The sequence below is a fragment of the Drosophila obscura genome, unplaced genomic scaffold, assembly GCF_018151105.1.
Source record: "Drosophila obscura isolate BZ-5 IFL unplaced genomic scaffold, ASM1815110v1 contig_1, whole genome shotgun sequence".
NCBI classification, from domain to species: domain Eukaryota; kingdom Metazoa; phylum Arthropoda; class Insecta; order Diptera; family Drosophilidae; genus Drosophila; species Drosophila obscura.
In genome coordinates, this window is record NW_024542679.1 from 7,766,937 (window position 1) to 7,794,935 (window position 27,999).

The 27,999-nt window shown below is 43.9% G+C and overlaps 7 protein-coding genes across 10 annotated transcripts in view; 3 read left to right on the forward strand and 4 right to left on the reverse strand.

The window, feature by feature from the left end:
* The window catches only part of LOC111080106 (phosphatase and actin regulator 4), a 91,200-nt gene extending 86,726 nt beyond the window's left edge, over positions 1-4,474 (reverse strand). For both annotated transcript variants that reach the window (XM_041593042.1, XM_041593031.1), the window contains exon 1: positions 4,369-4,474. In XM_041593042.1, coding sequence (XP_041448976.1) covers positions 4,369-4,459 — 91 coding nt within the window. In that variant the 5' untranslated portion in view covers positions 4,460-4,474. The remainder of the gene's footprint in view (positions 1-4,368) is intronic.
* On the forward strand, positions 222-734 carry LOC111071155. Its single transcript, XM_022362324.2, has 2 exons — positions 222-287; positions 384-734. Exons 1-2 carry the CDS (start codon positions 276-278, stop codon positions 609-611), a joined length of 240 nt encoding a protein of 79 aa, XP_022218016.1. The 5' UTR covers positions 222-275; the 3' UTR covers positions 612-734.
* A 12,068-nt stretch (positions 4,475-16,542) lies between the features above and the next one.
* Positions 16,543-20,900, reverse strand: LOC111071214 (protein nutcracker). 2 transcript variants are annotated; one of them, XM_022362429.2, is made up of 2 exons: positions 20,333-20,900; positions 16,543-17,484 (listed from the first exon to the last, which is right to left on the reverse strand). In XM_022362429.2, exons 1-2 carry the CDS (start codon positions 20,448-20,450, stop codon positions 16,691-16,693), a joined length of 912 nt encoding a protein of 303 aa, XP_022218121.2. In that variant the 5' UTR covers positions 20,451-20,900; the 3' UTR covers positions 16,543-16,690. The 2 variants fall into 2 exon arrangements, with proteins under 2 accessions (XP_022218121.2, XP_022218120.2); XM_022362428.2 differs by lacking the exon at positions 20,333-20,900 and adding an exon at positions 17,664-17,817.
* Positions 20,901-21,047: 147 nt separating this feature from the next.
* Positions 21,048-23,401, forward strand: LOC111071211 (integrator complex subunit 10). 2 transcript variants are annotated; one of them, XM_022362423.2, is made up of 4 exons: positions 21,048-21,432; positions 21,494-22,526; positions 22,591-22,879; positions 23,006-23,401. In XM_022362423.2, the coding sequence occupies exons 1-4, from the start codon at positions 21,233-21,235 to the stop codon at positions 23,227-23,229; spliced, it is 1,746 nt and encodes a 581-aa protein (XP_022218115.1). In that variant the 5' UTR covers positions 21,048-21,232; the 3' UTR covers positions 23,230-23,401. The 2 variants fall into 2 exon arrangements, with proteins under 2 accessions (XP_022218115.1, XP_022218114.1); XM_022362422.2 differs by having other exon boundaries at positions 21,050-21,432; positions 22,591-23,401.
* Positions 23,255-24,431, reverse strand: LOC111071215 (mpv17-like protein 2). The gene has a single exon (XM_022362430.2). It carries the CDS (start codon positions 24,299-24,301, stop codon positions 23,402-23,404), a length of 900 nt encoding a protein of 299 aa, XP_022218122.2. The 5' UTR covers positions 24,302-24,431; the 3' UTR covers positions 23,255-23,401.
* Positions 24,432-24,547: 116 nt separating this feature from the next.
* Positions 24,548-25,872, reverse strand: LOC111071216 (mpv17-like protein 2). Its single transcript, XM_022362431.2, has 2 exons — positions 25,544-25,872; positions 24,548-25,475 (listed from the first exon to the last, which is right to left on the reverse strand). Exon 2 carries the CDS (start codon positions 25,339-25,341, stop codon positions 24,676-24,678), a length of 666 nt encoding a protein of 221 aa, XP_022218123.1. The 5' UTR covers positions 25,342-25,475; positions 25,544-25,872; the 3' UTR covers positions 24,548-24,675.
* LOC111071212 (GPI mannosyltransferase 3) lies at positions 25,382-27,994 on the forward strand. Its single transcript, XM_022362426.2, is given in 7 exon segments — positions 25,382-25,589; positions 25,673-25,899; positions 25,973-26,060; positions 26,062-26,441; positions 26,504-27,085; positions 27,152-27,395; positions 27,486-27,994. Coding segments are annotated over 6 exon segments (1,560 nt in total). The 5' UTR covers positions 25,382-25,589; positions 25,673-25,771; the 3' UTR covers positions 27,624-27,994.
* Positions 27,995-27,999: the final 5 nt, after the last annotated feature.

Below are 27,999 nucleotides of genomic sequence, written 5' to 3' on the forward strand. Positions count from 1 at the left end.
CCCCACCGAAAACAGTAGCCACAAAACAGACACAGAAACAGAAACAGAAACGGGGGGAACGTGCCACGGTCAAGAGTGACCTACCGCACACACACACACGCCCCCATACTCCCTTCCCGCTCTCCCGCTGAAGCTTCTGCGGAGTACACAGAGCTCCTACCTAACTACCCACCGAAAAATAAACAAAAACTTTGACTATAAAAGCGACCACCTTTGGGGTTGGTAAATCATATCAGTTTCTGTTCCGCCAGCAGCCACAACCCGATCCCACCAAGATGTTCAAGTTTGTGAGCCCCCCCCCAAAGGAACAGGACCCCCGCCAAGAACAGGGGATCCTTGGCGCTGCTCATTCACAAATCTCATTCTCGTGTCTTCTCTTGCAGTTCGCTCTGTGCCTGTTCGCCATCGTCGCTTTGGCCGCTGCCAAGCCCCAATTTCTGACCGCCTACAGCGCGGCCACGCCTTATGTGGCAGCCACGCCCTACGCAGCCTACACGGGCGGTGTTTACGCTTCGCCCTACACCGCTGCCTACACCAGCGGCGTGTATGGCGCCTCGCCCTATGTCTACAGCGCGGGCTATCCCTACAGCTCTCTGTATCTGAGACGTTAAATGCATGCTCAGACTTTCGATGGAGTGTTTACTGTACTGGGAGAGTGTGTTTACTGTACTGGGAGAGAGTGTTTACTGTACGATAAGCCCCGATGACAACTTAATGAACGAATAAAACTGATAATTCCTGATGGAGAAAAAACGAAAGATCCCGAAAACTATTTACTGTCCTTTCCAGCTTCCCGACTCCGCAGGGGCAGGTTGGTGAGAAAGTGAGGGGAGCGTGGAGTGGCAAAAGTGAGGGGCGTGGGTGGCGGGGTGGAGTGACAAAAGTGAGGGGTAAAGTGAGTGCCAGAGCAAGGGGCACGGGGCAAGGGGTAGCAGTTGCAAGAGATTTTTTTTTTAATATTTACGAATTTGCTGTTTGGTTTTTGCCTTTGCAATTTCCGTGGGAGCTATCAAAAGCATTCGCCTCGTATATCATGTTGCAAGTGGCAGCCAGATACACAGCATGCTGGCAATGGGGAGAGGGTGCGGGGGGGGGCATCTGTTGGTGGCATGCGTCGGCATTTGCATCGTTTGCTAAAATGTGCAAATTATGGCAACTAAGTTGCCGCATGTTGTCCCGAGCACGCATTGGGTTAAGTGTAGTCAAGAGGGGGAGAGAGAGAGGGAGCAAGAGGGGAGCGACAAGTGGGGAAGATGCTGCATGGACTTTACTTCAGGTTCCACTTGGGTGGGGTGGGGTGGGGGATATCTTTCCCCGGCGTTCCCCCCACTCACACTTTCCGTTCCGTTGCATTCTTTTCTTTTATTTTCTTAGTCGCCCATTTGCATAGTGCTCATGTGTGTGTGTGTGTGGGTGTGATTACACGTGTGGGTATTGGTGTGAGTGCAGTGTGTGTGTGTGTGTGTGTGTGTGGCATGCTTTCAGGCGCATTGTGCACCGTGGTCTGGAATTGGCTGCAAATGCAAATGCCACAAGCAGCGCCAAAAAAGGAGCATTCAAAATGCAAACGAAAACGAAAACGAAAATTGGGTCACAAATGATAACAAACAAAATGAAAAGGAAAACTGCGTCCAAATGATGAATACGTAACGGAAAACGGAAAACGGGGTAGGAAATAATCATAAATACAAGTGGGTTTGGCATAAATGCAAATGCATTTGGATAAGCAAGGAAATTGGCTGCTCAAGTTATTCCTGATTGGTTGAAGTAGGGGGAAATTGGGGGAAATTCAAGAGCAAGCAAGTGGGAAAGAGACAGGGTAAGAATGGGAGACAGCAAGGGCAAACGAATTCGATTTAAATCTGCACTGGAGAACGACATGTTTAATAGCTAAAACGAGAGGAAGCATGGCGGGATAAAGCTCATGGGAAACACTCGAAATAATTAAAAGAAAACGAAATCAAAGCACACAACATTTATTATCGTAAGTTCTAGCCCCAACTGTGTGTTTTTTCCATTTTCCATTTCTCACCTCTAAAGCACTCAAATTAAATAAAAAAAAAAAAAAAACTTCAACTTTTCACTTAATTTTTCCATTATTATCCCCATTGTTTTTCTTTGAGCTTTGTCTTTGTTCTCCGCTGAAGAACAAACAGGCAACTGTTTGCATTCCCATTCCATGCATCCCACTGTGCAGCGGAAGTCCCCCACTGTACGCTGCTGGGTGGGGAGGGGGTGAGGATAGAGAGGATAAAAGCCGCCGTCATCAGCAGGAGGCAGCGTCATCGCCATGTGGAAACTTTGCGTTTTTTTTTTCTTTTTTAAGGTTCCTGCCTGGGAATAAGCTTAGAACAAACTTTGAGATATATGTGGAAAAATTTCCAAATCCAAATCTAATTTGCATCGAGGTGGGATGACGGTAAGCCACAGAAGGCGACGCCTAACCATAGACTTCCATGGAGGAAGCAAGCCGACGCCTACCACATCCTTGATAGAGGAAGTCGGCAACGCCTGCCCCATCCTTGATAGAGGAGGTAAGCGACGCCTGCCTCAGAATTATAGGAGCGCAGAGGCGACGACGCCTACCACATCCGCTCGCTAGCCGCAGACTTCACAGAAACGAAGGCAACTCAATAGAGCAGGAGGCGACTCCTGCCACAGACTTTAATAGAGCAGAAAAATCCCACGCAGTAAGGCACCGCCTGCCCCATAAGTAAACGTACACCCACAAACGCCAAATATCGCTGGAGAGTGGGGGAATGTCAAAAGTCATTGCATACATTTCGGGGGTGGGAGTAAGACCAAAAGAAGTCCCTCCCTCCCACGCTTCTTACTCCTTCGGTTTTTCTTGTGAAAATCCGCCCACGAACTTTGGATTCGCCTCATTATACTGCTCATGTGTGTGGGATGTAGTCCATCAATGTCAGATGCTAGACTTACCTGCAAAAGAGACAGAAAGAGATTCAGGCATGAGAAATTGAACGAATAATTCAGGTGAAATAAAGTCAAGTGTTTGCATGGGCAAGTCCCTGCCCCAGCAGGTAAATAAATGCCAATAGAAAATGATAAAATGAGCAAGTGATAATCACAGATACGACGAATGCAGAGATGCCCTCAACGCCAGGGGTCTCTCTGCGAGGAAAAGGTAACCATAAGTAGAGGGAACTCTAACTCACAACACAAAAACCAAGAATTGATAGAAATAAATTCTAAGAAAACAAACGGACTAAATATTGCCAAGATGCCTGAGATTTTTAATCTAACAAAACTTTTAAAAAATAAATAACTTGTCAGCCATTCATTCTTGCCCATTTCTTTAATTGCAAACCCAAGTCAAACCTCTGCTTAAAATCCTTGTACCCCACTTTGTATAGGGCATGTGATTTTGCCACTTCATTGGTCTTGTTTTTTTTTTTTTTTTGGTATGTTTGTGTGTGTTTTGTGGAATGTTTTTGTGCCTTTTATTGTTGTTTGTGGCCATAGAAAAAGAAAAAGCAAATAACTGAAGTCAAATCAAATTAAAATGGATGTCCCCGACTGTCAGCAGTTAGTTTCAAGACATTAAAGGAGCCAATCGAGAGGAAATTTCAAAGAAGAAAAGATGTAACGATGAGACAGTAGATATATAAATAGAAATAGGTAATAATTGATGAATGAATTTTCAGGCTATGTAAAGCAAATAAAATAGTTTCAAAATGTGTAAAATAATTAAAAGGAAACTCGTTTGCATTGCAGCAATATTAAATTAACAAAAAATCTAAACGAAAAAATCTCGCCTCAGGCATGCAATAATTTTACTCCGCCAATCAATCTATTAAATATGTATGTAAATATTTGCAAAGGAAAAAAAAAAAAAATAAAAATTGAAGGAAATTTCATGAGCAATTTTTCGCTGTTCTGCTTTGGCTTGAATTGATGATTAAATCATGGCGCTTATCAAATTTCCCCGCTGATTAATGATGGCCCCAAAGCGTGAGCGGGGGGTGCAAATTAATTGCTCGACTATTAGCCCATATAGCAAGGACCCCAAGCAGCCAAGGACCAGCCAAGCACTCAACAAGTGATTACGCCTCGAAAACTGGCGGCGAGGGGGTTTCGGTATCCATTTCGTGGAAAATGGGTTAAAGGATTCTTTTTGTTCTCTTTTTCTGTCCCCTTTGAAGTGGAATATATGTGTGTGTGTGTGTGTGTGTGTGTGTGTGTGTGTGTGTGTGGGTGTGTGGGGTGGTATGTGTAATTGCGGGTCCTGGGCTTAACGCCTACGCATTAAAAATTCATTGCCAGAGTGGGAGAGTGGGAGTGGAGTGGGAGTGGAGTGGGAGTGGAGTGCTGAATGAAATGAACAACAGTTTGCCAAGGATTGCGAACCTCTGTTAAAAATGCAGAACAACAATTTCCGTTTCCGTTCGCTGGGTCGAGGCTTTAGTCGTAATTGCTGTTCTTTTCGCTTGCGAAACATCCTGCCAGCCCCCAAAAGGAAGAGTCGAGAGTCGTGAGGCTGGGCCTGGGCCTGTGCAGGCGTTCAGTTGGCCTATTAGCAGGCACAAATCAAGGTCCTGATGAGCAGCAGCAGCAGCGTGCAGGAGGAGGTGAAGCGTCGTTGACAGCTAAAGCAAAGCCTCGATGGCATCTCAATTGAAAAGGCAATTCATCTATCAATCGCGGCGGGCTCAACGATTCTTTTCTAGCGTTGATTGTGGGCCGGGCCTACTTTTCTAGCATTTAGTGTGGCTCTTGGGCTGTCTTTCCGTGTAGCTCCTGCTCTGTCTTTCAGTGTAGCTCTAGCTCTGTCTTTCCGTGTAGCTCCTGCTCTGTCTTTCAGTGTAGCTCTTGCTCTGTCTTTCAGTGTAGCTTTATCTCTATCCTTCACTCCTTCTTGAACGTTCCTTCAAGAGCAGCAATCCATCCATCTATCTATCGTTCACTGTAGCTTCCCTGCTCCTGCTGCTGCTGCTCCTCCCCCTCTGTGGGACCATCTTTCCATTGCTTAAACTTAATATCTTATAGCTTCCAGCACACACACGCTTAAGCTCAAGTCTGGCGTTAAATTGAATCCGCGGCAAACCGAACCGCAGCACAACAACAGCACAACAAATTTTTGCTCTTTTACTTTTGACTGCGTTCAACGTGGCGTATAATCGATTTTTATTCGATTTATATTATTTCTTTTGCTGCTTTAAAAGGAATTTGCTCAACCATTGCCGTTAGAGGTTCGCTCACAACTAAAATCAATTGCAAAACGCAGGCCAAAAAATACAAAAAAATACAAAAAAAAACTGTCACAATGGGGCAGGCAGGCAAGCAGGCAGGCGGGGGCAGTGAATGTTGCACTCGGACAATGGTTCTGTGCTAAGTTCTTCTGGGTTCTGTTTGGGCTCTGCCTTTGTCTGCCATTGAGTGAGGGAGGTCTGCTCTGGTCACTCACTGGCACCCAAAGAAGAATCCGCGAAGGTCGCTGGCGGCAGAAGAATGAAAACAGCAAAACATAAAACCCACATAAATCAATAGAATGCTAAGCGAATTGTGGGTCATACATGGGCCAGATGGTATGCGTAATGCTGCCACCAGAAGAAAGTGAAAAAAAACCAAAAAAAGAGACGTGAATTTTGGTATTGAATTTTTACCAAGTATTTTTGGGTACAATTTTTAGTTGAAAAAGTTATTTTAAAGCTAAAATAAACCAGTTCTTTTTACAGGAAATTTCTCTATTAATATTCCTATAAATTTTGAAATTATTTTCCTTTTTTTACCATCGCTTTTTTTTCCGTTTATAATTTGTTTGGTAACTAATTTCGTAGCATATCTTTCATTGCTGTCTGTCATTGGCTTCTCTTTTCATTCACTTTAAAATTCCTTTCCATTTTTTTCTTGTTTTTTCTTAAAGTTTTCTCTGCAGAAAACTTTCTCTTGACTTTTGGCCAATGAAAACTTGTCGCTCGCTCAGGATCCATGTCCAAAAAGTCAGCAAACCCGAAAGTTTGCATAGGGAATTCTCTGCCCCCCTAAACCATTAAGCTGCCACCTCCAGTAAGTTTACCTACCTTAAGTTCTCACCCTTCGTGTGGCTGTTGAACGGTAATTACATACGGACAACAGGGCGTATGAGTAGCCGCTTTTATTGTCATTTACCGCGCCCGCTACTCAATAAGCAGGGCACGAGGAGGAGGAGCAGCAGCAGCAGCAGCAGGGAGAGAGTACCTCAAGTACCACTGCAGCAGCTCTGAATGCAATTATCTGCAGCACATGACCAGAATGCAGTCAATGCAAATGATGGCTAGCAGAGCTTTCCCCACCCAAAAGGAAGGCAGGAAGAAGCGCATGAAGAAGCCCAGGCAATGGGGGCAAGGCAGCAGCTTCGTAAGCAGAAAGAGGCAACGAAAAGGATGTGGGCGTTATCCCATCATGGACATCAGGCAACCGGGTCAAGCGTATAAATAAATAACCGCCATTTGGTACCGAACCGATGCAAAAACCTGTGGGGTAGGGGGTAGTAGGGGCTGGTGTCCGGTGCCCTACAGCAAAATGACAAAACAAAAATGGAACTTTGATTGTTTTCAAATAAGCGAAGAGCATTAAATTTTTAAGCCAGGCAATTTGACAGAAAGGTAGTCGAACCGACTAGTAACCTTAGCTCTGCCTCTACCTCTGAACCCACCCCCCACCCCTTGATGGGCACAACCCAAATTGAGGCTTAAGTTGGTCATTTTGTGGTCCGGCCGCCGCACCCCCCCCCCACTGCTGCTGTCTCTTCGGTGTCTCTTCTTTCACTTTTTCTGTTCTTGGTTACCTTTTGACTTGGTGTTTGGGTGTACACTTCGCAGAGGGTTACTACGATTTGATGCTCTATTTGGTGTTTAAAAAGCAAAGGAATCAGCGAATCTTGGGGAGGATCGTTGGGAATATAAATGGTTTGTGAGGAAAACCTTTTGGATCCGACAGATAATTTAATCAAACTTTGAATTTTGCTTCATTTTTAATATGGATCTAAAGCTTAGTTAAAACTAATCAAAATCGATGCACTATATCCCATATATAGCTGCCATAGGAATAATAATAAAATAATAATAATAAAAATAATATAATATAATAATAATAATAATAATTATAAACATAATAATAATAATAATAATATAATCATTCGAAATTCAAGTTTTTGTATGCAAAAATGATTTTTTTAATTCTAAAAATATATCAACAAAACTTGTAAAAATTTAGTTTTTTTATAAAGATAAATTCGCTCTTTAAAAGCTGATTTAAGTCAGTTCACTATATTCCCATAGCTGCCATAGACAAAATGATTTAAAAACCAAACAAAATTGGGTTTTAAAAGTTTCTCTTCCAGCACTGATATTCCTACTAAAACCTCAACAATCTGTAGCTGCCAGGAGTCCTCTAGATCTTTAAATATTCAACTTAATCGTAGTACTATAACATATAGCACACACACACAGTCCAATCCAACCTTTAAGGGCATCAACAGCTTAGGCCATTGAATTTAGACGTTCTTCTGTTGCCATTTTATTTGTGGGCTTTCCTTTGTTTTGTTTCGTTTGGTCTGATGTGACTTTGGGGAAAACTCAAGTGGTTTTGGTGAGCAAAAGCAGAAGCGTGGACGAAAAACAATTGCGGTTAGAGGGGGGCCCAGCCAGAGTGTGTCCTCAAGGTTCAAGGACTCACACACAAACACACTTGATTTGCATCGCGTTTGCCCACTGTTGGTGTCTGTTTTCCAGCCACAAAAAATATAAAGATAATCTTGGCCCATCGCTGCGCATTTTCATGGTAATTTTCCAGGGGTTTCATTTGTATTCGTTTAGGCTGTTGTTGCTGCGAAAAAAAGTGAAATCCCAGACCTTAATTCAATGTCCAATTTGTTTGCAGCGCTTCTCTGTGGCCAAAAACTCAAATTAAGTTTTGGCCCGCGCACAGAGTCGAATATTTCAATTCGATTTGTTCGGAAAATTGATTTTGTAGGAGCTCAAAAGATTGAGGAAAAATTGTGAAGTGTTTTAAAGTTAATTTGCAAACATTTAGTCGAGTATATCGGGGGCACTAAACAGTCTGCAAAATGGTGTTTGATTTAATCTGCCAGGGCTCTACCCTTATATACTTTATATATATATTTATCTGACCACTAAATCTCGCACATTTCAACTGCTTCCCTTTATCTGTCCTTCATCTGTTGGCCACATTTATTTATGTGTAAATTGATGCATAATATCATTCTATCCATCTGCCACTCCTTCTATCCATTTGCCACTCCTTCTATCTATCTGCCACTTCTTCTATCTATCTGCCACTCCATCTATCCATTAATCTCGTCCATCTGTTTGGCCAGATACGAGTATCCCCACAGTATCCCCCGCCGCATCATTCTTACTACAAATGACGTCAATGGAAAGAAAACTCATGCACAACAAATATTTCATTTAATTCGTGTTTTCCTTTCGTTTGGCACAAGTTGCAAATTAAATTTAGATTTCGTGCACGTTCGTTTCTCCCGACGGAGGAAGCAGCAGCCACCAGCAGCAGCAGCACCAGCCATCACCAGCCAGCCAGCCAGGCAGGCATCGCGGAGGCAACCGCCAACGCTACAAGAACCTTAATTACTTGGCCAACTTGCTGCGGATGCGGATGCTGTTGCCCCCAAAAGCCTCCTCTGCCAGCCTCCCCTTGCACTGGGCTGGTTGCCAGGGCGCTGGATGTGTGTGTGTGTGTGGTTTCGAGGAAAGGGCTGCGAAATCAATACGCGAAACATTAACTCGAGCTCTAAAGACACGCCATGGAGTCATTATGTTTCGACACATCCACATCCACAGAGCGGACACCGAGAGAGAAAGAGGTGGGCAAAGGGGGGATCGCAGTGAGTGTAGGTCCATGTGTGATTAAAGCAGAGGAAGCTGTCGTTGCCATCGTTACCATCGTTGCAGAGTTTGTCATAAATGGCGCCATATTGACAGCAAACACAAAAAAAATAACAAAGAAAGAAAAAAGGGGCAAGAACACACACAGCAGAAACAGAAACAGAAAAAAATGTTGTAGGAGCGATGTGGGAATGTGGGGCTGGGGGCGGGAGACTGCTGCAATGGCAATGAAATATTACCAATATTTGTCAATATTTGCTTCGATAAGTCATGTGGGAAATATTAAAAACTAGCGGAGCGGAGCGTATTAATTTCATCAGCTCAAAGGATTGCCAGTGATTTAATTCCAGCGAATATATGGCAAAGGGCAGCCAAATATTAAAACAAAAAACTTTTAAAATTAAAACAGCAATTGGAAAAAATAATTTAAAAAAGATTTAAGTTTTAAAAATTAAGAAAATTGTAGCAAAAAAATTCCTAAAAGAAATACTGGATATATGCTCTATTATGCTTATAAAAAACATAAAAGTGATTTAATTCCAGCAAATATATGGCAAAGGGTATCCAAATATTTTATACGCATATTAAAACAAAAAACTTTAAAAACTAAACAACAATTGGAAAAAATTAAAATTCATTAAAAAATGAATTAAAAATAAATTAAAAAATTAAAGTTTTAAAAATTAAGAAAACTTTAGCAAAAAAAATGCTAAAAGACATAATGGATACATGCTCTATTATGCTTATAAAAAACAGTAAATAAATGGCAAAGGGTATCCAAATATTTTATACGCATATTAAAATAAAAAACTTTAAAAATTAAACAACAATTGGAAAAAATTAACATTCATTAAAAAATGAATTAAAAATAAATTAAAAAATTAAAGTTTTAAAAATTAAGAAAACTTTAGCATAAAAAAATGCTAAAAGACATACTGCTTATTATGCATATTATGCTTATAAAAAACATAAATTAAACCTCTTCTAGTTCTTTATATTTCCCGGCAAAAGAGCTTAACTTTTCGTTTATATCCTTAAATATTTTTAAAATTCGAAATTTCTTATCCCTTAAACCAAAAAATTAACTTAAAAAAAAACCTACATAATAATCTTAGAGGACCATTAACCAGCAACAGCCAAAAGTTTCGTACAAATTTTATATGCAAAAAAAACACACACAAGTTTCCAATGAAATTTTTATGAATTTCCACTTGGGCTATACGAGTTTTGTTTTGTTTCGGGTAAAACATTTTGTAGAACATTTAACGACATACGAAAACTTGATTTCCCCTGCAACGCGCTTTCCCTTAGCTAATTTGATTCCACGCGAACACCCCCGCAATGTCGTAAGGACACTCATGAGTGGAGTGGAGTGGAGTGGAGTGGAGGACTCTCTTACAGCTGTCGCCCTTTTGAGACAAGCTCATCAAATGTTACCAAATCGATTCCATCATTTGAAGCACATTTAGACCAGCCAACACATGTGTGCAAGGGAGCGAGAAAGACATAAAGAAGGAGAGGGGGGCAGAATGGCAGGATGTTGCGACACATTGCGCTTTGAACTTGCGAGTGAGAGCGCAGGGGAAAATCCTCTTCAAGCTGTAATTTAATTAAGTTTCACACCAAACGAACAAGCAAAACAAAGAAGTGTCAAATGAAAGGAAAACGAAATAAAAAGGGAAAATTCAAAGGAAAAGTAAAGAAAAGAAAAATAGAAAGGACTTTTATTAGGATTACTGCAGAGCGAGAGATGACAGGCAGATAGAATCGAAATTTGGCATTGGCTAAAACCTAAACCCATCAATGGGAGAGTGCACTGCAGTCAGTGGGATTATCCTTATTTAACATATAAATATGAAAATTAGCTGCTGCATTGGAGAGTGCTTATTATGGTGGTGGCAGGGATTAGGAAATGATTGGGTAGGTAAATTACCAAGAAGGAAGCAAGTTACACAATAATTGAATGGGTTTTGTGTGTTCGAACGCTGCATAATAATTGTTGTAGACTTTTGGGCATACTTAGGGCAGATATTAGGGGAAATATGTGTGCTCTGGTGGGGTTTATAAATTATAAAGGATAAAGGATAAGGTGTGAAGCATTAAGAGGCATTTATTACAGCTGAAGGGAAAAGATTATCTAAGATTTTAGAGCACATAATTGTGAAGAATATTACATCTATAATGTAATATGTAATGTAACATCTATGTATATGTAATTACACATATTAATGTACTCACAGCCAGCAACAAACAAAAAAGCCGCACTCTGATTTTTCTTTTATATTTCTGACTGCGGAAGTCTGTGCTTTCCCCGAAATTCTCCGGGACATTTTACTTACATATTTCTGTAGGTATCTTGTGTATGATCTACGCTAGGTATACACAATCGGGCGAATTTCTCTCTCTGTTTACAGAATAATGCCACAAATAATCATCGGAAAAACGAGCTAAAAATTCTACGAAAAACTACTGTAAGCCGTGAGATACCATTCCCACTCCCATTCCCATTCCCGTGTTGAATTTCCCCTTCGCCAATTGCAAATGCAATTTGCTGCTGCTGTCAAACTGTTGCATCCATCAAACAATTGCATGACTGCTAACCGATTCCCCCCCCCCCCACCGCCCGATTGACAGACACCCTGGTTGCAGCTAATTAAGCTATCAAAATGTCCTGCAGCTTCCTGACACGCGGACACGACTCACATCCGAGCCGGAACCCTGACGCCCCGGACTACTCACCTCGATACATGGGAAACTCGCCGTCGCTGTGGCTGTGGCATAGCATGATGGGGCTGCGACAACGGGAGGCAGCCACCATGATGCCTGTCTTGTGGTGGCGATGCCCTCCAATGCTCAAATGGTTGCCACTGGACTGCTGCTGCTGCCGCCGCCGCTGCAGACGAGGATGCCGATGATGTGATGGTCGTCGATGTTGTGGGTAGTGTGGCAGCCGAGGAGGCAGCACTGCCGCCTGCTGCAGCTGCAGCTGCAGCACCAGCACCTGTGGAGGTGCACAGGGAATAGGAACGTGCCACATGGCTGAGGGTGCGACGTCGAATGGTTGCCGCATTGCCTGTTGACACGGATGTGGATGCTGTGGCGGATGAGGGAGTCGAGCGATAATGATGCTGCGGTGTCGAGTACTGACAATGGCGGGCGGTGGGCGTGGCTGTGGAATTCTGTTGCTGTTGCTGTTGCTGCTGGTGCTGGTGCTGCTGGTGTTGCAACAATTGCATCTGCAACTGCTGATAGGCCACTGGGGCGCCACCTAACGACAGGTGATGCTGCAACGGCGGATGATGCGACTGATGCGGATGGGAGTGCTGCTGTTGCTTTTGCTGCTGCTGCTGCTGCGAATGATGTGAATGCTGCGGCAGCTGTTGCCCCTGCTGCTGTTGCAACGGCGTTTGAAAGGGAGGATGTGAGTGCTGATGTTGCAGCAACTGTCGCTGCTGTTGCTGTTGCTGGTGCACGGCAGCCATTTGAAATTGCTGCTGCAGCTGCTGCAACAGATCATGCTGCAGCTGCTCATTGCTTTTGCCTGGCCCCGTGGCAACATTATCGCTGCCATTGCCACTGCCATTGCCACTGCCACTGCCACTGCCACTCGATGGTACTGCGCTCTGGCTCTGGGTCTGCTTCTCCCAGGGTCCGTTGCTGTCGCCGCTATAATCCAGCTTGAGGTTCAACTGTTCTGTGCGACGAATGAGACCAGTATACGTCAATTTCCACTCAACTCATTTGGCATTCCGCGTGCCAAGGACGCGACAATCACAATGTGTGGGGGTAGGGCACGCGGCTGGGCGACTGCGTGGCGTTTCAATTAAGCCATCTCGCACGTCTTTGGGCCAAATTGGCCCCAGCAATTGAGAAGAAGCGTCGCGGGACGTAGCACTGTTTTGGGGTGTCCAGGCAGGGTCCTGGTCCTTGGTCCTTGGTCCTTGGTCCAACCAGCTGATGGCACCAGCACAAAACGGATGCTCTTATTTATAGAAAAGCGGCAGAGGAGGGGAAAACCACGGCGTATGTGTGTCAGAGCCAGGGGACCTACTTCCCACCGAACGAACGGAGAGGCCTTAATCAACGCGAAGCGAACACGAACGGAACGGTATATCGGCCGTGAGGGGGGTGGGCAGAGCAAATCTCTCACTCACTCGCTCAGTCACTCTCTCTCTTTGTCCAGTGGAGAGTGTAAGTACCGCTTGAACCGACCAGAGACGTTAAGCTAAAGTACGACGACTGATTGCACGGAGCTTTGTTATCCTGTGAAAAAGCTATCGTCCGTGTAGCCTGACGCTGCCTGCTGCTGCTGCCAAAAGCGCAATCAACTGCGAGAGCGAGAGCGAGCGCGAGAGAGAGCCAGAGTTGCCCAGAGACACAGAGAGAGAGAGAAAGCACAGATAACGGTTCCAGCCACACTGGGAGAGAGAGCGAGTGGTTGGGAGGGCGGAGTGGGGAATGCAGCTTCTTCTGTTTATACTTGCATCCCATCAGAAGCGTATGTTTGCCACTCCGCTCGCCCTCCACATGCCCCACTCACGCAGTTCTGTTTACCATAAAAGTAACGACAACAACAGAAACAACACAGTTAGGTTAGAGTTAGAGAACAGCAAACACGATGCAAGGAGAGGGGAGAGAGCATGAGCGGTGGGCGGTGGGTTAGAGAGAGAGAGAGAGAGAGAGTGAGGCGGCACGGCAGCAATGAAAACTTTGGCACAGTTTAACATCAGTGCACATTGGGGGGGGGGACACATTGGTGAGTTTGTGGAAAATCATGCATGTGTAGATTTTTTGATAGAGTTTTGCTGGTATGAAAATATACATTAATACATAATATATATAAATATATATATATATATATATAAATATAATATAATATAATATAATATAATATAATATAATATAATATAATATAATATAATATAATATAATATAATATAATATAATATAATATAATATAATATAATATAATATAATATAATATAATATAATATAATATAATATAATATAATATAATATAAATATATATATAGATCAACAGCTACTTTTCTACACATCATAAATACAAGCAGAAATAATATTGTTAATAGCTAACTAAACTAAAAAAAATCTGTATTCAATATACATGCATACATACATATGTATGTATGTACATACATATTTTCATATTTCAATTCCAAACAAATAGCTGCCAATTAAAAACCACAAAAAATCGGAATTTGTGTGGCTAAAAAACATTTGCGAAGCCCATTCATGACTAAAGAATTTCTGCACAAATATTTCCAGTGGTTTTCCGACGATATTCAAACTAAATGCTGATTCATACAAGCTTCTAGTAAATTCCAATGCATTCCAGAATTCTTTGAAATAGATAACAAATAATGATAAGGGGTTCATCACACCAATAAGCGAGAAAATTAAATATACCTGCATATATGTATGTATGTACATACATACTGGCATATAAATAATAAATGTCATTCTTGAGTCATTTTAAGCATTTTCTTGCGATAAGATAATTATTTAATAACGCACCTAAAAAAGGCTTACATGTTGATCAATCTTTTATTGATTCCCCAAATTAAAATCGGGTAATAACCTGTTTTGGAAACAGTAAAAACAAGTGAAATCTAATCAGTTTTTATACCCGTACTCAAAAAGTGTACTACAAGTGTATTTCAAAATTTCGCCCCGGCCCCTTCCGCCCACACAAAGAACGAAAATCTGTGGCAGGCACATTTTTAAAGATACGATAAAACTAAAAACGCAGTATCGTAGGAAATGCCCATATCTACGAGATTGCCGAATCTGAATTAGATCGGATCATAATTATAGCCGGAATGAAGAAATTAATTTTCAGTTGCTTCCCCTGCCCCATCCTGCCAACGACAACGCAACTCATTTTCCTTCTCGCTCGCACACTCTGCCGCGTTCAGTGCGCGAGCAACCCCTAGCGGAGGGTGTAGTTTGGACGAATCCAGATGTAGAATATTCATAATATATGTAGATGTAGATAACAGATGTAGCAAAAAAATGTAAAATGTAAAATTTTTTTTTTTAATTCTAAAATACTAAAATTCTAAAAAATCATATGCTAAAAAATGTATATACTGACTGAGTACGGGTATAAGTAGAATCGCGTCCCCAGAAGCGACTCGCACGTTCCTTCTCGTTTATTATTGATTATTATGAGTAGCTTAAGTCGTTTTCCTAGCCCACTGTGCCCTTGATATGCATGCATGGCCCACTGACGCCCACAGCTCTGAGGTTCATTCACCCAACCATCGGGATTGTGGGCGATGGCAAGGGGGGCAAACAGCTGCTCCTGGGGGCCGCGGACGAGCACGAGGACCCACCCGTTCAAGAGCAGCCAGTAGCTCAGCAGGCTACACAAGCTTTTACTCGCGAGAGCTTTACAGGAGACGCAAGCAGCAATGTTTAAAAATAAAATTGTGAAGCTGTCAGCTAGAGATGGAGCTCGACAGAAAGAGAGGCGGAATGGAGAGAGAGGGAGAGTGACAGGGAGTGGGAGCGATAGAGTGAGAGCCAACCCAAAGGAATATGCAGGCTTTTCCCCTTTTTTTTTTGTTGTTGTTGTTGTTGTTGTTATAATTTATTTATGCATTTGTCACTGTTTTTCGTTATTTTGATAAAGTTGTAGCAGGATAATTGCGACAGGACCCAAGGGAAAGCCCCCCCCAAAAAACATACGCTGGTGGCACGGAGAGAAGTGCAGTGGGGGGGACATTTCCCAGTGAGGCTGTTTTCCCCTGATTCTGCTTTTATTTTTATTATTTCAGTGATAAGGTCGCCCGAGAAAGTCGATATCGTAATATAAACACGTAATAGGAGCCCAGCACTGAGCAGCAAGTGTCGCTGCTGCCGACGCCAACGAGAGAGAAATTCACAAGGTTGTGGATGCTATCCCCCAACCGAAAAAAGGGGAAGTTTCGTTGGGGGTTCGGCGTTCAAAAATGGGGTTCCTCTGGATGTTGGTTGTCGTGATGTTCGCGTGGGTTTTGTGGATTTTGCGTGCGCATAAAAAAATTGAATCGTGGTGTGGGGTGTGGTATGTGGGATGTGGGATGTGCTGGTGGCTCCTCTGACTGTGTGTTTTGGCTGCTGGAGCCGCTTGTTACACATTCTGCACTTCTGTGGTTAAGGGCCGACTCGTTTAGGGGCGTGTACCCCTCTCTCACACTCAATTCAGGCACAACTCTCATTCAGCATAAATGAGGTAAGTATATGGTGGGGTATATATAGGGTAGAGTATGATGTATTTTTACACTTACCTAAATTATCACGATCGTAGAAATAATTGCTGGCACTGCTCTTAATGCTGAGGCAGTCCAATGGCATTGGTGTTGGCGTTGGCTCAAATATATTATAGGAATCACATGATTCAGCCGATGGCGTTGTGGGCTCCACAACTGAACGACAAATGCAAAAAGAAAAGAACACAAAAACATGCAGGCGGTAAAGATATAAAGTGCAAAACAATAACATAATTTTTTAAAGGTGATTATTAAAATAAAAAAAATAAAAAAAAAAATTATAAAACAGGATTTTTTTTTAACCATGGAAACTTGTATGTTTTTCTTTATTGTTAAGGCGAGTTTTATAGCCTTCTTACAGTGTTAAATTATTTCTTATTTTATTCTTTTTATGCATATTTTAGTATAAACAAAAATAAATATATATTCGTTACACATTGTTATGGTTCCTACATAACCCCAGAATTCTTTCCACATAACATTTATTTTTTTAATTTCAATATAAACCCAAAAAAATTACCTTCACGGATATACACGAAAGATCCCTAATCACTAAATTCCAGCCATTTTACGACGACTTAAAGTATTTTTAACATAGTCATTCAGACTACTATTAACCTTGCCCAACGTATTCAATTGTGCGCGATTGAGATACCGAAATATGTGAGGGTAGATATCCTCGGGCAAGCCCACGAGAGAGGGCTGCAGCTGCTGACTGATCTGCATGAGCTGCTGGGTGCGCATCGGATGGAAGATGTTCTGCTTCAGCTCATAGGACAGATTGTCCAGCTTACGAAAGCGATTGAATATCGGTTTTCCCTTCGCCTGAATGTTGAGGACATAGCGTCCGATGGTTAGAGCTATGCTATAGCCCGGCAGCTTTGAGGACACCGGGGGACTGAGGCTAACCATCAGCTCATCGCCGAGATGCACGGCCCTAAGGCGGGACTGCATGACTGCAATCAGGACGGCCTCCTCCGCTTCATGCTTGTCATGCAGCGTGCGCAAATTGAAGGTGAAGACGGTGTCATTGAATCCAATCGAATAGTGGGGCGGCTCGAGGCTTAGAAGCCGCACATTGCCGGCATGAAAACTGCTGAAGGCGGGCACCGGCTGAAGCTTGTGTCGATTCTGGCTGTAGGTCTCAACCTCCACAAAGCCGCTCTCCATGGCCACCAAGTAGACGAGCAGCGTCAGCAGTTCGGCGGGCGGGATTTTGCGATCTGCGCCGGCGCATTGGTCCAGCAGTTGGCTCATATACAGCGGCACAGCTTCCGGTGTGGCATTTTCGACATTAAGAGGCGGCTCTGTGTTCTCCAGCGGATGACGTCGCTTGATCCCAGCCGCTGTAACGAGGGGTTCAATAAGAACTTCGGTCTGATTGGTGTTTTTTTTTTGGGTATGTGGCATGTGTTATTTCTGGGTGCTCTCTATGAGATATACAAAGATTAGTTAGTTGCGTGATTGTGTTTTTTGTTGTTTGGTTTTGGTACTTAAGTGAGGAAAATTACAAGTAGAAACTAACCTGTGTTGAAAATTACCGTTGCTATCAATCCACGCATGTATTGACGCACATATGTATATTTACATGTATGAGTGAGAGACGTGTCCAAACAACGTCTTCTTATCTTCTTTTTACCTTTTGTTTTCTTTCTTTGGTGTTTGGCAATTTGTATTTGAACAGAAAAAAGGTAGCCGTTGCGTTCGTTCATTTGCAATGTTTATTTCTGACTGAGAAGTTCTGCTCGCAGTAGAGGTGGAAAAACATCGATGCTACTGTCGATGCATCGATGTTTTTAAAATTTTTATAAGCATCGATATTTTTGATCGAAACATCGATGTTTTGTTTTTATTTTTTTGTCGTCTCTATGAAAGAAAAACCTAACGAGAGCAGAAGATCAAGCTCAAATGGTTACATTTTTAGATAAATACAGACGGCATAATGCCATTTAAAGCTGTAGCCCAAAAATATTTGTGCGTCCCGGCAACATCTTACGGGGTAACGACATATCTCCGGGCGACATATCTCCTGCCATACATTTTTCCCTTAGCGGAGGAGATGTAGAATATAAATGGTACATCTATAATCTACATGTTAGATGTAAAATATACATTGTAAATGTAGATAGCAGATGTAGCAAAAAATATGTACAATTTCTTTTAAAATTCTAAAATTCTAAAAAATCCTATGCTCAAAAATGTATATACTGACTGAGTACGGGTATAAGCAGAGTCGCGTCCTAAGAAGCGACTCACACGTTCCTTCTCATTTTATTTATATATATTTGTGAATGGATTTAAGAACTGATATAAAACTGTTATTTTGTATAATTTTAATCATATCTTTGCAGTTTCCTATGTATTTTTTTTTGATATTTTTGTATCTTGGAAAACATTGATTTTCACCAGTTTGCAGACTGGAGAGCGTGCGATTTATTCTCGCTCTAGCAGCAGCATTGAATTTGTTTGTCAACCAAATGGATGTGTGCACGGCATACCTCAACAGTGACCTGAGTGATACGGTGCACATGAAGCAACCGCAAGGGCACATTGAACGATCTTATCCAACTAAGGCTTTGTTGCTTAAAAAGGCAATATATGGATTGAAGCAATCAGGAAGGGAATGGAATGCTAAACTAAATGGCGTCTTTATTAAATTGGGATTTGTTGCCTGCGATAATGAGCCTTGTCTCTACCAGCAAATAGGGAAAGGTAACCTATCGTTAATCCTGGTATATGTTGACGATTTACTTATAGCATTCCAATTAAAAGAAGACTTGCTCAGTATTAAATCGGCTATTTCCAATTCGTTCGAATGCGTTGACCGTGAAGGTGAGCTTGGGCCTATCACCATAGGACATTCGCAATATATCAAAGAACTATTGCAAGCTCACGGCATGGAGAAATGTAGACCAGTGGCTACTCCGTTGGATGCGGGTTTCCAGGTAGATTGTACTGATGGGCAGTGTCAAAGAGTTGATCCTGTCAAGTATCAATCCATGATTGGTGAGCTGATGTGGCTGGCAGTCACAACCAGACCAGACATTTTGCATTTCGTTGCAAAGTTGGCTCAGAGAAACCAAGATCCGCACGCTGAGCATCTGGCTGGCTTTCAAATTACACTACAATGAGTGTCATCAGCCACTGACTGGATATGTGGATGCGGATTGGGGCGGAGACCGAACTAACCGGAAGTCCTATACGGGCTACGTTTATTTTTTGGCAGGTGGTCCAATTTCTTGGCGATCCGAGAAACAACGAAGCGTGGCACTTAGCAGCACGGAAGCAGAATACATGGCACTGTCGGCTGCGTGTAAGGAATCGATATTCTTACGGCGCTTGATTGTCGAAATCGGTTGTAGAGATAAAACTACAGCAACTACCCTGTATGGCGATAATCTGAGCGCGCTGAGGAGCTAGCTAAGAACCCAGTTCATCTATCAAGGACCAAGCATATTGATATCAGATACCATTTCGTTCGTCAGGTTTTAGAAGAGGGTCAAGTTAACTTAAAGTATGCTAGTACAAACGATATGATTGCTGATGTCTTGACCAAGAATCATCTCCCTAAGAGAAAGCATGTTGAATTTACTAAAATGTTAAGTTTAAATTGAATTAAATGAATTTGTAAGCATGCTCGCATTGAGAAAGGGTGTTGAAAATTGCCATTGCTATCAATGCACGCATATATTGACACACATACATATGTATATTTACATCGAAGCAACGTCTTCTTATCTTCTTTTTACTTTTTGTTTTCTTTCTTTGGTTTCCATCTGCCTGCGAGCAGAACCTCTCTGTCAGTCACAAATAAACATTGCAAATGAACGAACGCAACGGCTACATTTTTTCTGTTCAAATATAAATTTCCACGGCATTGGGTCAGTGCGGGATGGATGTGGGAGATAAATACAAACAGCATAACTCAAAAGTTTAGTCACTACATACGAAAAATACACACAGAAAACGAAAACCAGGTCGAATTCGCGGTCGAATATGTTACGAATATACGAATCCAGTGGTTACTATACAACTACGAAACGGTGGAATTAGTTATACGACATACACATTTATCATAAAATTAAACACTAAAATTATAATTATTCCTACTAGGGGAATGCGCGAGGTGAGTGCAGAGTAGCTACAACTTATAGAGGTACAAATTAGAACAAACAACAGGTATGAAATACCCACCTTTTTCTGGTTGTTGTCGCTGCTGATGCTGTTGCTGCTGCTGATGCCGCTGTTGCTGCTGTGTCCCAGATGTTGAGGGCCCGTCTGTGGTTTTGGGTTCTGTTTTAATTTCGGACATTTTACTGTTTACGTATGAATTTGGCTTCTTCGATTCTGACTCGTGGGAATGTTATTTTTTATTTTATTTGGCATGACAATCAAAATCAGAATTCTACGTTCTTATACATATATACATATGTACGTATGAACGGCAAAGGTGTTTCACGTAATTCCCAGGTCATAAATTATATGCAGAGCGTATGCAACAAGCCTTTCCTTCCAAATAAGAATGATCACAAGTTTTTGACACGGCTGCATTTATTATAGATTGTCTGTTGTTCTATCCGTGCATTGTCACCCACGAATTGCATTTGTTCTTTTTACACATATTCCAGAAGATGTTATATACAACGAAATACGTGCATTATTGATCTCTCTAGCATTGTTTACATATTCGCCTGCTTAGCGCCAATTCCTTCGTGAAATGTTTCAGTTTTATTAATTTTAATAGATGATTTTGCAAATCAGCGGACCACAGCTGATAACTAGTGCTGTAAAATCCATTTAACAGAGCTGTGCTGGTTAACGGCACACGTGTTTTTTGCAAAATATAGCTAGATTTATTTTTTTATATAGAAACCACCATATGAAACATGTATATGTATAACAGATTGCAGAATTTGAATCACTCCGTATAATTATAAATTAATGGAAAAAACCCACACTGAACCAAATAAAAACCACTTGACTGTCCCATCCCGCTAACTGCTGTTGTGAAAAAAGCTAGATGTGACGCAGAAGACGCTCGTTTGGTAACACTGCTTGCCGGCTAAAATGTTTTGTTGACGACCAAAAATAATAATGACAAGCAACGAGGAAAATGAATTGTACATGGTTAAGCAGGCGCAGAGCCTGCGAAAGAGCGATCCGGATGCGGCGCAGGCCTGGATCATGACGGCCAAGATGTTGTACCCCAGTGCATTCAATGTGCAATACGAGTCGTACCTTTTTGAGCGCGATGGCAAGAACTACGAGGAGGCGGCCAAGTGCTTTAGTGTCATGTGAGTAAATAGGCTGAAATTAATAGGCTAAATAGGCTAACTAGATGAATACCCTTTGCAGAGCCACCAAATTTCCAAATCGGCATACAGAGCTGTGGCAGGAGATAAACGCCCTGACCACTGCGCTGAGGAACGAGAATGAGAGCACGCCGGAGCAGGAGTTCTTTGTGAAGATGTACAAACATTTAACGCCCGATGTGCAGCACAACATTTTCATGCACACCATCAACCACTGCGGCGATGACTTGGAGCAGTGCATCTGCATTTACATACTGATGTTCAAGAAATTCCCCAAGTCGGTGACAACGCATGCCCCGCGTCTGCTCGAGCTGCTGGCGGAGGGCATGACAACGGACCCGGATGTGTATCAGCGCATACTGGTGGAGGATGTGCTGCCGATGATACAGCACAAGCCGCCAGAGCTGGCGCCAGTGCTGGCCTGCAGGCTCTATACCAACTCTCTGGAGTATTATCTGCGGCAGATAATGGATTCGGAAACGGAACCTGCGGACCCCTGGAAGACCATATTCAAAGTCCTGATGCTCTGCGGCCAGATGATGGGCTGGGAACCATTTCTGCCCTTCAGCAAGCAGTGCAGCCAGAACGTGTACTGGGAGAAACTGGTGGACATTCTGTCCGCCAGTCCACCGGGCAGTTCGAAGGTCCTCTTCTATGCCACCACCCTGTTCATCTACTCGCTGTATGGCTACATACGCAACTGCAGGCTGCGCATTGATGATTCGGACGTCAGTCATGTGCTGGTCGAAGGCTTCATTGATGGCTCTGAGGATCAGAGCATGGAGCCGCCCAAATTCTCGCTGACAACGCCCATCAGTCCGGATCTGTCGAATGCCTTTCTGCACGCGGCCCAGTGCTGGCAGCTGCTGAACACCGATCAGTTTCAGCGGGATTTTAGCCAGTTGATGGTGGCCCTGCCGCTGGCTCCATGGATATCGCGATTTCTCTTCGATCTGGCCATTTACTTTGGCCATCGGGACGAGGCCAACAAGCTGATGGGGGAAATGACTACCCAGAGCAGTTTGGTGCAGAGCCTGCAGATCCTCAGTCTCAATCTGATGCAGGGCAGCATGACTGTGAGTAGATCCGTGTACCTCCTCATACGCAAATCCTTCTCACGATTATCTTCCTCTCCTTTAGCTGCAGGGCTTTCAGTGCATACTGAAGGTCATTGGCGAACTGCCCGCCACAAATGGCCATCTGTTGGAGAACATGACGCTCAAGGGTCATCGTCACATGGTCTTTCTGCCACTGACTCGCGCCGCCCTCGTTCAGTATTGCACGGGAGCCATCGTTAGTCGCATCAGTCGACAGGTTTTTGAGCCCAATTGTTCGGATCGTCTGCTTGGTGATCTCCTGGTGCTGCAGCAGTTGAATCTCCTCAACGACACGCGCCTCACCCAGCAGATCTTCAGTGTGATCAAGCAGCGTAAGTCATTCAATCTGCGTACTCTTTCCACCTACATCATATCCATCGATTTGATCGAGGAGCTCTCGCACATATGGAACTCGCAGCTGGACGACTCTAATTTCGAGCTAACCGGTTCACCCACAGGTGTATCAAGCGGTGGCACGGCCAGCGTTCCGCCTCGTCGCATTGGTACTCGGGGTGCGGACAAGGGTGCCAGGGATGAGTTTAAGACCATCACAAGGCAACAGATTGCACGCTGCAATGAGAATATTATCACATTGCTGGCAAATTTTATCACCCAGGAGCAGCTAATGCTGGCCCAACACATCTTTGGCATCCCGCCCGTGGAGACCATCGAGATCAAGTGATTAGGACTAATAAGGGAATATATTTTAAGTTTACTCTTTATTTTTTTTTAATACTTATAGCCTCTTTATTTTCTATTCAACAAGTGTGGTGCACAAATAGTTATACAACGTCGTCGTAGACTTAAGAATTTAGTGGATTCGTTTATCAATATCACAAAAAGTACCAAGGTGATTAGCGCGCTGTCTTTGCTGTGGTTTTGTCCGTTTCTGACTTTGTTGGGCCTTCTGGCGGTGCTGTTGCCGTCGGCGCTCTTAATACCTCGCTGCGTGATTCAACGAACGACGGTTGTGTTTCCTGCTCCAGGGGCAAATGTATGCCAAAGTCATGCTTCATGTAGGACATTAGCACATTGTAGACGGCCGTGTAGATGTTTACGAACGTAACGCGATATTTGGTGTCCAGATAACGAAAGTTGAGATACTGTGCCGCCGGCCAGGTCATCCAGTCCATCAGATAGATGTAGGGAAATTTCCCAACCAGTTCCGTGTTTGTCGACTCGAGCGTTTGGCCCTCCAAATAGCAAATGGAGTAGAAGAATATCAGAATGCAGGCGGGCGACATGACCAGCTGATCGATGAGTATCTTCTTGGCAATGTTTTTCATCGTTATGGCCGGCATAATGCGATCCATCCAGTTGTAGACGTAGTGGTGCATCGGTCCCTGCAGTGCGCCGGCCACAAACATGCGCTTCATGCGCTCCGTATCGTAGCGATCGTGTCGCCGCAGTCCCCTGCGATACTCGTACTCCTGGGCAATCACATCGCCCACGACCATGAGCAGGCCGGAGCCCAGCACATTTGTGACCAGCAGATACTTGCCGAACATGTTGCTCCACGCCAGCTTCGTCCAGCGATGGAGGAGCAGTGTCAGGGGCGCGCCCGTCTTGCCGCTGATCATACGCCGGCCACATGCTCTTCCAGCGATTACATCAGCAGGTGCTCGTGCACGGACTACTCTGGAGAGGGCTGTAAAGGAACGCTGTTGGGCGGCAGGTACATCGATTTGTTTGGCCAGCGGACGCAGCTGATTCTGGCCACCGGGCAGCAGTCGCAGACAGCGGATGGTCAACATTCTGCACTGCACTGCCAACAGGCGGACAGGCAGACAATTCAAAATTAACGCTCGTCTCCCTACCGTATTCCGTTCCACTTTGTGTATTGTATTTTTCTCTTTTTTCCATTTATTTTACGTTACGTTATAATTTTGAAGGGTTGTTTTGAAATACAAATCGATGTGTGAACGGGCAATCGCTGTACAGTGGCGGCGAAAAAAACAGGCACTGTTACAACTGGAGTAATATATTTTTGTAATTATTTGAAATCACTATTGGCGCCTTAATGTCCGGCTTTATGTTTTAATTTTAGGTTTAAAAACGTGTATTAAAGACAATTTATAAAAATAAATAAAAAAACCATTAATGATACCCATCGCCTTAGCTGTACGTTTTAGTCAGATTTATCTTTTATTTTAGGATTTTGCTTGCTCGCGCCCACATCGTGTTTTATATAGGAGAGCAAGACAATGTACATGCAGTTGGTCACGTTTATGAAGATCACACGATGCCTGGGATTCAGAAACCGAAAATTCAGATACTGTACGGATGGCCAGATCATACAGTCAAGCATCCAGGTGTAAAAGAATTTCTCGCCAATTTCTGAATTTGAATCCTTGATGGTTTTGCCCTCCAGCAGGCTGGACACATAGAAGAACAGAAAGATATAGGTGGGCGACATGAACAGCTGATCGAAAAAGATCTTTTTCACGGCAGTAATGCGGCTTGAGTCCGGCAGGTATCGATCTAAGCGACTGTAGAATGCATGCTGCACGGGGCCCACAACCAAACCCGTTACGAACATGCATCCCGAACGGTTATAGTCGAATAATTTCTTATGACGAGCTCTTTCATATTGTTGTGTAACAGCATCGCCGGCCACCAGCAAGAGTCCCGACCCCACAATATTTGTAATGGCCAAATATTTGCCAAACATTTTCGCCAAAATATTGTCAGGGGGCTTTCCCCGATTATAATTTCGGGGAATACTTGTTGCCAATACAGTGGCGGGCGGTTTGCACGACAGACGTGAAACGGTGATTCGCCGCATCGGCCACATAACAGCTGTATCGATTTATCGGTTCACTGCAGCCCTGCACAGCCCTGCGTCGGCGTCGCTCTCCACAATTTTGCTTTGCTCTTCTGTTCGCGTTATTTTTAGGCCGCCAAAAACAGTTTCTTTCGTTTTCGTCGCTAAAATAGACAAAAAATTGTGGCTGTAAACGACTGTGTAGCGCCTTTTAAAACATATATACACGCACCTCGTCGTCACTGCCGGCCTCGCCACTGACGGTGGACGCTTTTAAGGTTAGGTTCGATTGCCGCAAAAAACAAATGTTCAAAATATAATTTGTAAATGTGGTACGGCCAACGTTCATTATTCATTTCAGTTGACAGCAACAGCAAGGCAGCTGTACTAAAACTAGCCCTACGACTAGCACACGCGCTCGCGACTCGCACGCAGTGTGGTGCGCACACCCCCCGCAGCGATGAATCTGCTGTACGTATTTGGCCTGATTCTGGCCGTTCGCTTGGCTTCCGTTTTCGTGGTGAAGACCTACTACGTGCCCGACGAGTACTGGCAGAGCCTGGAAGTGGCCCACAAACTGACCTTTGGGTAGGTGACAACGACAGACCCGACCCAGCCCACTCAGGATCATCTGCTAAGAAATCTTTTCCTTTATTTTCAGATATGGCTACCTGACATGGGAGTGGGTCCAGGGTATACGCAGCTATGTGTATCCCCTGCTGATTGCCGGACTGTACAAAGTGCTTGCCGCTGCTACATCTGGACAGCGTTCAGTTGCTGGTGCTGCTGCCGCGCATCCTTCAGGCCACATTGACGGCCTACTCCGACTATCGCTTCTATGTGTGGACGGGCAAGCGTAAGTGGGCCTTGTTTCTGATCTTGGTGCCTTGGTTCTGGTTCTACACGGGCTCGCGCACCCTGGCCAACACCTTGGAGGCATCGCTGACTACGATTGCCTTGAGTTACTTCCCCTGGTATGGCGAGGGAACGGCATATTTGTGGCCCGCTGCCATCAGTTGCTTCCTGCGTCCCACGGCTGCTGTTATCTGGTTGCCCCTGTCCATTTATCATCTTCGCAAGAGCCGCCAGTCTGTGGTGGAGCTGATTCTGAAGCGTTTCTTGCTCATCGGGTGAGTGGGTAGACGCGACTTTGGCCATGGATTCGTTACTAATTCATTGGGTTTTCTTTCAGTTTACTTGTTGCCGGCTTGGGCATTGCCATCGACACGTACTGGCACGGCAAGCTGATTGTGACGCCGTACGAGTTCCTCAAGTACAACATCTTCAACAACATTGGCAGCTTCTATGGTTCGCATCCGTGGCATTGGTACTTCACCGTCGGCCTGCCCACAGTGCTGGGCATCAACACGCTGCCGTTCATATACGGAATCATGGAGACGGTTCGCAAATCGGAAAAGTACGAGATTAGCAAGCAACTGCTGATTACCATTTTGCTCACTTTGTGCGTGCTGAGTACCGTGGAGCATAAGGAGTTCCGCTTTGTGTCTCCGCTGCTGCCCCTGTGCCTGTATGTGAGTGTCGATGCCCTGTCCCGCTGGAGTTATCGTGCTTCATCGACAATGCTATGGTGCACGGCATTTGTGATTCTGCTGGGAAATGTGCTGCCCGCCTGGTACTTGAGCACGGTGCACCAGAAGGGACCCATCGACCTGATGCCCAAACTGAGGGACATTGCCCAGGAATATCGCGATGAGCGTGAGCAGCGGGCCAACATACTCTTCCTGATGCCATGCCATTCGACACCGTTTTACAGGTGAGTGATCTTTGGATATCTTTCAGCTGTCCCAAGCTAACCTTTTGCCTGTTTCCTGTAATCCAGTCACATCCACGAGAATGTCACCATGCGCTTCCTGACCTGCGAGCCGAATCTGAAGAATCAGGAGAACTTCCAGGATGAAGCAGATCGCTTTTATGAGTCGCCCAATCACTGGCTAAACTCTCACATACCGATCCATCCACGCACTGCACTGCCCACGCATGTGGTGCTGTTCGATTCGCTGACTGAGAAGATTGGCGACTTTCTGGCCAACTACAAGCTGCTGCACAGCATCGAGCATGCAGAGGTAATCCAAATGGACGAGTCCCAGGCCCTGTTGAACGATTGGTCCAATGCCCTGGGCGCCCAGCCACCTAATCTTGCCTCTCTATTGCAGCATCGCCAGTTGCGCACTGGACGGGCCATTCAGGTCTATCAGCGTCTGCTGAAGGGCGAAGAGAATGCGTTTAATCGTGACCAGCTCCCGTCCGAGCAGGACATTGAGTCGCTGATCTCCGATGAGCGTTTTAATTAAGTACATAGTTTATGAACAAGACCCACGAAAGAGACTGGCAACAAAACTAACAAACCATAGCCCTCCGTTCAAAAGCAAGATAATGAAGAGAAGGGAAGAGAAGAGAAGATTACTTTGATACAAAACGTATGTATATTTTGTACCCATTTTTGGCCTTAGGAAAGTTTTTAAAAACATTGACGAGATGAGACGATAAAACTTTGATATTTTTAGAGATTAAATACGCGGTTTACGTAGTTTATGTTTAAGCCAACGTATAAGTTAGCCACCGTTAGGTCTAAAGTGAGGCAATATATATTTAAACTGTCCTTTGCTTTAATTTCTCAAAAATAAAGGTTCAGTGTCACGGCAAAATGTCGCCCACCCCACATTAAAT